Here is a 9,659-nt window from a genome sequence, read left to right as displayed (position 1 = left end):
CTGCAAAATGCTATCCGTTGACTTATTATGTTAAGATATAGCAGCGGATTTAAAATCACTGCCAAATGTAGAGTTATACTTTGTTTATAAAAAAACCCGAATTTACACTAAAATATGTCAATTCTTTTATCCTTTATACATTCTTCCACTCAGTTGCTTTAACTTATTAAAATAACCAACATCCAATCAAACTACAACACACAAAACAAAACAAAAATATATGCAAAACTGAATCATTATAATAGTTATTTGAATTCAATGCATCCATGACTGTAAACTACAAATAAAGTCACCAAAATGAAAAACTACAAATAAATATCTCAAAAGTCATTATGACAGTGAAAAATTAAAGAGTATTCATATTCCAACATTGATAATTCAAATCATTAGTGTCCGCACATTATATTGCATGGGATGAGGTTGGTGCACTTCTCAAAGAATCCAAATTTGCAGCTATTTCAGGTGGCACATTACCTCCTTGTTGCTGGATTATGTATCTTAACAAATTTTCCATAGTCTGCATTTTTGCCTTCTCCTCTGCTGCCTCTGCCTCCATTCTCTGTCTCTTTGCCTTTTCCTCTTCTACTGCTGCCTTGAGTTCTGCTACCTCCGCCTTAAGTTTTACAATCTCCATCTGATACTCCTCAATATGTACACCGTAGTCAGACTGCTGTGGATTGTTACGAAAATACTGACTGGGACAAGGACCAAAACTGAGTCCACGAACTCTTCCTGGGTGCTCCTTTCCAAGCACTTGTGCAAGGGAATCATTCTATGAAAATTCCTTACTGGACGGGTCTTGGCTCTCAATATATTCAATTGCTTCTTGCAAACATGTGAGATCCGGATTTACACTAATCTAAATTCAATGGTAGTAATTGCAAAGAGAAATTTGAAAAAGTAAAGAACATGATTTACCCCAATCAGACGTGCATCTTCATTCATATACGAACCATTCTTTTTTTTTATGACTCATGGTCCATCCCTCTCCTCTACCAATAGGCCTTCCCTATCACAACTCCTATAACTAACAATCATCAATACACAATCATATAACAGACAACACTATATTACCAGAAACACGTCAATATTCTGGAACTGAATTTAAATTAATTACTTCTTCGTGTCTCTTTCTTGCCATCGTTTTAGAACCTCCGGTATGTGTGTACAGTTGCTTTGAACGATTAATGGCATTTTTCTTACACTTCTCCTAAACACAAAATGACAAACATAAATGTTATCGGGATAAATTACTACACTTTTAATGGTCTTATAAGTCAGGCATGTACAACTTCAGGAAACACAAAAAAGGATAAGGTGATGAACTTTTTGGTAGTAGTTTTTCCACTATCACAATAAATTCAGCATATTTAGTAGTAATGAAGTTCGATTTATGATCGAATACAATGAAATATCAACTAAATATTTGTTACTTGTATGTCCTCGTTCAACCGATATTCAAGAAACATTTTCCAGTGATTTGCCTCTATTCCTGCTGGCTTACGCTTGAGGTTTTCCTCAAAAGTCAATTCTTCATCATAAACCTTATGGAACAAATGATTTCTTGCGTTCCTCCATGAACTTTCTATTCTTTGTACAATTCCCCGCTTTATCCTCTCTCTTCCATCGTCCTCATAGTGGAAGACTCGCTACAAGTAGTTCAGATCATAATATAACACAATAAAGATGATAACGATATTGACATCAGTGCTTTCACACCGTCATTGTAACCACTAACTTTAACTCCAAATTCATTCTACATCACAGAACTTTATACACGATTCATCAACTCAACACACAAACAAAGTTGATTGAGAACTTTTCACCATGAAAACTTTATCCTAAAGGCTAAGTTCAAAACGCAAGTTTCACAACCAATAAAACCATATAAAGAGCAAGAATCACCTCCAATATAAGCGTGCCTAATCACCTTCAAGATATGAACCAAATCCCCCTTGCTGGACCAGCTTAGTAGTGATCAAATATATATCACTTCATTAAATAATGATTCTAGTTACTAATACAATCTGTTAGAACTTTTTGGCAAAGGAACCCATCAAATCCTATTAAAGGAATCATGCTGAATCTCTTTTACAATAGCTTTTTACAGGCATGGACAACAATAACAAAGTTGAAAGGTGAAGGGGTTTTTGGTCGAGAGGGTTGAGGAGGAGTAGACCAATATAGTAAGATAAAGAAAACATATAATAATTAACCACCTCAAACGAACTTACATATTATCAAAAGACACATCATTAGACATGAACAATTCTCGGCAACACAATTCAAAGAAGTGAACAAAAAGAAACCCAACATACACTATCCTTTTCTAATTTACCAGACTAAAACAAAAAATTAGAAAACCAAAGAAATCCACCTACTAATAGAGTATAACAGCACATAAAAATAGCAACCCAATAGCTAGGAAATAATTAAATAATGTCTCAACAAATAATTAAAACCATAAAACATTCAAAATTTCAAAGTTAAGAAGGTAACAGAATCAACTTGTGCAAATGTGTTCCATATTTATTTTTCTCGGACATTTTCATTTAAACAAAAGTCATAACCTATAGCTACTCACTCTCTAATTGTTTACAATGGGAGCAGCTTTAACATTCTCATGAGGTTTATAAGTTTATCATTATTATTGTTATTATTATTACTACAACTATTAGTTACATTGCTATACACGAAGGACCGGATTAATTGGGGATTAAGTTATATAATAATGTAGTGCAATTTACACTATACAAAAAAGTCCTTAGAAATTTATCGATATTCTATAAACAAATCTATATGGTCGATATCATGTATGTGCGTCTTAATCTTTCCTTGAGTTGTTCATTTAATAGATAAAAGAAAGCATTTTACACCAAGCATTGGTAACGCCTTACTTTATATAAAAAAAAATAAACATTACCTTAAACTGGTCAAACGCATGCTCCTTAGAAGCCTTGCTCATTGTCTTCCAACTTTTTTCAGAAATAGGTAACTGTTGAAAATCAAACGCCAATGTCCCCAAGAACCCGCTCAATAGGCCCGCTGCCTGACCAACTTGTTACAACTCTCTGTTATGGTTTAGCACGATATTCTTTCCAGGAGGAAGTGCTAATGCCTCCTGAATAGTCAGCTCCATACAAGAAGTCACACCATTTTCTAACAGAGGGAACAAACTTTTGTAGAACCTATGCACAATTACTCAAGAGGGGGGGTGAATTGAGTATTGCAATAACAATGAATCTTTTTACGAAAGTTAAAGACAATATACAAAAGTGTTATTGTACTAGTATTTTTCCAAGAGCTTAACTCAATTGCTAAGCATTTATAAGGAGCTTTTACTTTCCAATAGACACCAACTCAAATAAATTGATCAAGCTTTTCACCAATCGAACTTAAGCCACTCCTTAAGTACTTACGAAGCTACTTTTCGATCACAATTTATTTGCTCAAAGGTTAAAAGACAATAATATTGAAGAGATGAGTTGGAGAAATGCAAACGCTATTTAGAGTGGTTCGGCACAATCCTTGTCCTACGTCCACTTTCTTTCTCAATCGCAATTGAGAAGTTCCACTATGCCAAGCTTCAAGGTGCTCGCGCAAAACCTTTTACAATCCGAGTCCTTAGTTTCTAACACCTCACGGTATATGATCACCACTCGTATACTAACCCACTCCACTTAGAGATACCTTCTCTAAGATTTGCCTTGAGTACTTAGTATACCTCTTTGGTATCCTCACCGACTATAGTATTTATAACTCTTGACTCAACCTTGGAGATCACACTCCACTTTACAAGGTGTATAAGAAAACAATTCTCAAAGAATTGTGAGATAAAATGAGTACTCTCTAAAAGAGTGTATGATTACAAGTTTAGCACTATTGAACCAATTGATATTTCTCTCTCAAATTGTGTATTATATCACTTTAAAAATGTGTAGAATGAAAGAATATGAACAAAGATAGTTTCCAAATACTCAAAGTTGTGAAATAAGGCTTCAATCCATCCATTTATAGATTCCCCAAACCTTAGAAACGTTGGGGAATTAATGGGATGGAGCCTTTATGTCAAAACTAGCCGTTTTTTATGTTTTTGAATTATTTGCATCGATGCATAACACTTTGCATCGATGCAAATGTGTCTTTGACGCTGAAATTTGAATTTTCAGCTAGGTTGCATCGATGCAAACATCTTTGCATCGATGCAACAAGTCGTTGCATGCTTTGCATCGATGCAAGATGAGTGTGCATCGATGCAAACCTTAAAGAATGGCTTAAAATCACTTCAAAATGCTTAGGATTGATCTCAAACTTGTTGGAGTCAATTCCTATGCTTTTGTACCTTGAAAACAAGTTTTTAAACCATTTGGCTAGCATCGAATTGCAAGATGTGCATCAAAACATTTGTGAGTGTGTGTTGAGAGATTTAGCAATTGGTTCTTAACAAGAAGTTACCTAAGTCCTAAGACACTATACTTGTCTTCAAAAGTTGTGGACTTGAGTTTCTTGTTGTTGTTGTGTTGCTTTCAACTCTTCATTCCTCAACGTTGAATGTTGGTTGATCTTTCAATCAAGCTTGTTCATTCAATTTGTTTGTTGGTTTGTCTTTCATGTCGTTTGTTGGTTTGTCATTCATCAAAACCTATGAATACAGACTTCACATACAAGCAACATGATTTACAATTTCCCCCTTTTTGTTAATGACAAACTAATTTTGAGGATATGTATTTATAAATGATTTTGAAAGCAACAATAATGCACTTTGTTTTATAGAAAGCTTTGGAGAAGACTTCTCAAAAGAAAAATTTGCAGAAGTTCCCCCTAAATATGTGCATTTGTTCCCTTAAAGGGCGTTTATCAAAGAAAACGATTTAACTATCAAAGTTTTTTTTTTTTTGCTTAGCGGAAGTCTTTTTGAAATCATTGTTTCGCAAACTTTTTTTTTTCTTCTTTTCAAATCCTCAAAAAAAGTTCAAAACTTCAAATATCCTCAAACTTTTCTTCCCCCTTTTGACATTATCAAAAAGAAAGGAGTTTGAAATGTGTCATAGAAGCATGCATAAAACAATGAGTTTTTTTTTTTTAAGTTCAATTTCTCTATTAATCTCAAGGATGAGATATTCCCCCTTTCAAAAAGAATTTGATTTCCTCTTTTTATATTTAACAAGCATGCATAATTCCCCCTAAAGAAGTGAGATATATCAAAGCATGCACATTAACTTAAAATAGGGGTACCAAGCCTATTTTGAGTTATTCACCAAATGAGCATACAAGCATTAATCATTAAACAGATATCAAAGTATTTAAACCATAATAGAAATCCTTAGCTTACTAGGAGTTAGTTTAACAATTCATATAATCAAATAAACATAAAGCAATAAAAAGTGACTTGATGAAGAGGAGACAATCAATCTTGGTCTTCATTATCATCACTATCCTCTTCATCCTTTGGTGGTTCTTTCTTCAATCCTTTGAGTTCCATCATGTATATACTCACTTAAGCCATTATAAACTTCAATTTGTTGATCCTCCATTGTTTATAATCTTCAAATTCTTCAGTCTACCTCAAGATTAATCACTCATTCATCAATTCATAAACCTACAAAACAATGGCTAATTGGATATCTCCAATGCTTAAGTTAGTAAGAGATACAAAAATAGCAATATAAATACAATGAATTCAAACAAATCATATTAGATTAGAATCCAAGATACCAAGTTCATTTCGGATGTTAAAAAAACTTTCTTTACATAAAGGTTTAGTGAAGATGTCCGCTAGTTGTTTACTAGTTTCGACAAATTCAATAACCACATCACCCTTTTCAACATGGTCTCTTATGAAGTGATGTCTAATCTCAATATGCTTGGTTCTTGAATGTTGAACCGGATTCTTGGTTAAATTTATTGCACTAGTATTATCACATTTGATAGGAATGTGATCAAGCATGAGTCCATAGTCCATAAGTTGTTTTCATCCATAAATTTGGGCGCAACAACTACCGGCGGCTACATACTCGGCTTCAGCGGTAGACAAGGCTACACTTACTTGTTTCTTACTATGCCATGAAACAAGAGAGTTTCCTAGCAAGTGACAAGTGCCGCTAGTGCTTTTCCTATCCAATTTGCAACCGGCAAAATCGGAATCGGAATAACCAATCAAATCACAAGTGGATCCTTTCGGATACCACAATCCAACATTTAATGTTCCTATGAGATACTTCATAATCCTTTTTACCGCACTTAAGTGAGATTCCTTAGGATTAGCTTGGTATCTCGCACACATGCATACACTAAACATGATATCTGGCCTACTTGCCGTTAGATAAAGTAATGATCCTATCATGCCTCTATACTTCTTTACATCTATGCTTTTACCTTGTTCATCTTTATCAAGGTAGCAAGTAGTGCTCATTGGTGTGTCCATTGCCTTAGCATTGTCCATTCCAAATCTTTTGAGCAGTTCCTTGCAATATTTGGTTTGGCTAACGAAAGTTCCTTCTTTTCCTTGTTGATTGCAAACCAAGGAAGAAGTTGAGTTCGCCCATCATGGACATTTCAAATTCACTTTGCATGAGGTTTGAGAAAAACTTGCAAAGTGATTCGTTAGTTGAACCAAATATTATGTCATCGACATAAACTTGTATCAAAAGGATATTTTTGTTTTCTATCAAGATAAATAAAGTTGTATCAACTTTCCCTCTTCTAAAACCCTTTTCTATTAAAAACTTGCTCAAACGTTCATACCAAGCTCTGGAGCTTGTTTAAGACCATAAGAGCCTTCTTGAGTTTAAAAACATGATTAGGATTTTCGTAATCCTCAAAACCGGGAGGTTGTTCAACATATACTTCTTCTTTAATGAAACCATTAAGAAAGGCACTCTTAACATCCATTTGATAAAGTTTGAAGTTATAAGAGGATGCAAAAGCAAGTAACATTCTAATTGCTTCTAATCTAGCTACGGAGCATAAGTTTCGTCATAATCAATGCCTTCCTCTTGATTATAACCTTTAGCTACTAATCTAGCTTTGTTTTAACAATTGTACCATTTTCATCGAGTTTATTTCTAAAAACCCATTTTGTTCCTACAATTTGATTACTTGGTTTAGGCACCAATTCCCAAACGTCATTTCGTTTGAATTGGTTAAGCTCCTTTTGCATTGCCATAGCCCAATGTTCATCATCAATTGCGGACTCAATGGTAGATGGTTCAATTTGAGAAACAAAAGCACTATATGCAAATAAATTTCTAAAAGTGGATCGAGTTGTTACCCCTTTCGAAACATCACCAATGACGTTGTCTAGAGGATGATCCTTTGAAGTACGCCAATCCTTTGGAAGTGCATTTATTTGTGCTTGTGATGGTTCAATTTCTTCAACTTGAACACTATCCTTTGTTGAGCTTGTAGAGGCTTCATTTAAATCTTTTTCTTTGTCTTCACCATTCAAATTTAGTGAATCAAAGTTTTCTACATTTTCATCAAAATCTTTTCTGGCACAATAATGGTTAGTTTCATCAAAAGCGACATGAATACTTTCTTCCATAGTCATGATGCGTTTATTATATACTCTAAAAGCTTTGCTAGTTAAAGAATAGCCTAAGAAGATTCCTTCATCAGCCTTAGCATCAAATTTGCCTAAGTTATCTTTTCCATTATTTAGAATAAAGCATTTACAACCAAAGACGTGAAGGTGGAAAATATTTGGCTTTCTTCCTTTGTACAATTCGTACGGTGTTTTCTTAAGAATAGGTCGAATGATAATCCTATTCATAACATAACACGCGGTACTAACCGCATCCGCCCAAAAGTACTTAGGAATATTAGCCTCATTGAGCATAGTTCTCGCCATTTCTTCTAAGTGACGATTTTTCCTTTCAACCACACCATTTTGTTGTGGTGTTCTAGGAGAGGAAAAATTATGCTCAATGCCATTTTCTTCACAAAAAGTTTCAAAAAGATTATTTTCAAATTCTCCACCATGATCACTTCTAATAGATGATATATGCAAATTCTTTTCATTTTGAATAACTTTGGCTAATCTTTTGAATGCTCGAAATGCATCACTCTTGTTTGCTAGGAACAAGGTCCATGTAAATCGAGAGTAATCATCAACAATAACTAAAGCATAGTAATTGCCACCAAAGCTCATAGTCCTAGAAGGACCAAATAAATCCATGTGCAAAAGTTGTAATGGCCTTGTTGTTGAAACAATGTTTTTGGATTTAAAAGAGGCCTTTACTTATTTTCCCTTTTGACATGCGTCGCAAAGGACGTCTTTTTCAAAACGTAGCTTTGGTAAGCCAATTAGTAACTCTTTAGAGACCAACTTGTTAAGATGGTCCATGTTAGCATGAGACTCTACGATGCCATAACCAAGTTTCATCATTTTTACTAACAAGGCATTTCACATCATTTGAGGAAACTTCATTTAGATTAATCATGTATACATTGTCAACACGGTGCCCAATTAGCACAATTTCATTAGTGTCTTGCCTTTTTATCAAACAACATTTTGAATCAAAGGTGACTAAGTTTCCTTTGTCACAAAGTTGGCTAACACTAATGAGATTATGTTTGAGACCTTTGACAAGTATAACATTATCTATGGAGGTAGAAGGATTTTTACCAACTTTTCCAATGCCGATTACTTTGCCGGTGTTGTTGTCTCCATAGATCACGTTTCCTCCGTTTGTAGACTCTATTGCGGTGAATTTTGATTCATCGCCGGTCATGTGTTTGGAGCATCCACTATCAACATACCAATTTGTATCCTTAGCTCCAACACGTACTTACAAAATAATTAAAATTGGGATTTAGGTACCCAAGTGAATTTGGGTCCTTGATGGTTAGTATGAGCATAATGCCCATAAGGTGCCCATCTCGTATCTTGACTATGAAAGTTTATATGCTTAATTCTAGTAAAGCATACGGGTGCTATATGACCTACTTTATTACAATAATGACATATGACATTTGGTTATGCTCCTATGCATGTTTCTAAATGGTTGCCTAGGTTGTTTCCTAAATGCAACATCTTTTGATCTATATGCATTGTGATTGTAATTTCTAAATGAAGCATGTTGAGGAGGATGTTTAAGGCTTCATTCCTTTAGGCATGCTTACCTTTTGGGCTTGCGGTTGCCTAATAGGAGTTTTAGCATTTTTAAATTTTCCTTTTTCAAAACCCAAACCTTCCTTATTATGAACATGCTTTTGGTTTTTCAACATTTTATCTAAGTTCTTTGAAGATTCTTGAACTTAGCTAAAGTGTTCTTAAGATTTGTAATTTCATTTTCATGCATTTTACAAGATTTGTATGGATCACTACTTGTGCTACACTTATCTTTTCCAAGATTGATATTCTCGTTTTTCAACATCTCATTTTGTTTTAAAAGTTCCATATTCTTTTTCTTTAGGAGAGAATAATCTTGGGTAAGTTTTGTGTACACCTCAAGTAAGGCATCATATTCATCTTGTAAATTAAGAAGTGGAGTTGTCATCACTAACCTTTTCTTCGCTTGCCATTAAGCAAAGATTTGCAACCTCGTCGTCATCGGAGTCGGATTCATCCTCGTTCTCCCATGATATGTATGCTTTCTCCTTCTTCTTAAATTTCTTGTTTTTTGTCCTCCTTTTGAAGTTTTGGACAATTGGGTTTG

The 9,659-nt window shown here is 34.4% G+C and overlaps 1 protein-coding gene across 1 annotated transcript; it reads right to left on the bottom strand.

Annotated features, from left to right (window-relative positions):
- Positions 1–400: 400 nt before the first annotated feature.
- Positions 401–8,732, bottom strand: LOC130975270 (uncharacterized). Its single transcript, XM_057900086.1, has 4 exons — positions 8,631–8,732; positions 1,434–1,649; positions 1,118–1,210; positions 401–742 (listed from the first exon to the last, which is right to left on the bottom strand). Exons 1-4 carry the CDS (start codon positions 8,730–8,732, stop codon positions 401–403), a joined length of 753 nt encoding a protein of 250 aa, XP_057756069.1.
- Positions 8,733–9,659: the final 927 nt, after the last annotated feature.

Source organism: Arachis stenosperma, chromosome 4 (genome assembly GCF_014773155.1).
Source record: "Arachis stenosperma cultivar V10309 chromosome 4, arast.V10309.gnm1.PFL2, whole genome shotgun sequence".
Lineage (NCBI taxonomy): Eukaryota > Viridiplantae > Streptophyta > Magnoliopsida > Fabales > Fabaceae > Arachis > Arachis stenosperma.
The sequence above is the reverse complement of the archived record's forward strand: the minus strand, read 5'-3'. Positions and strand labels throughout refer to the sequence as shown.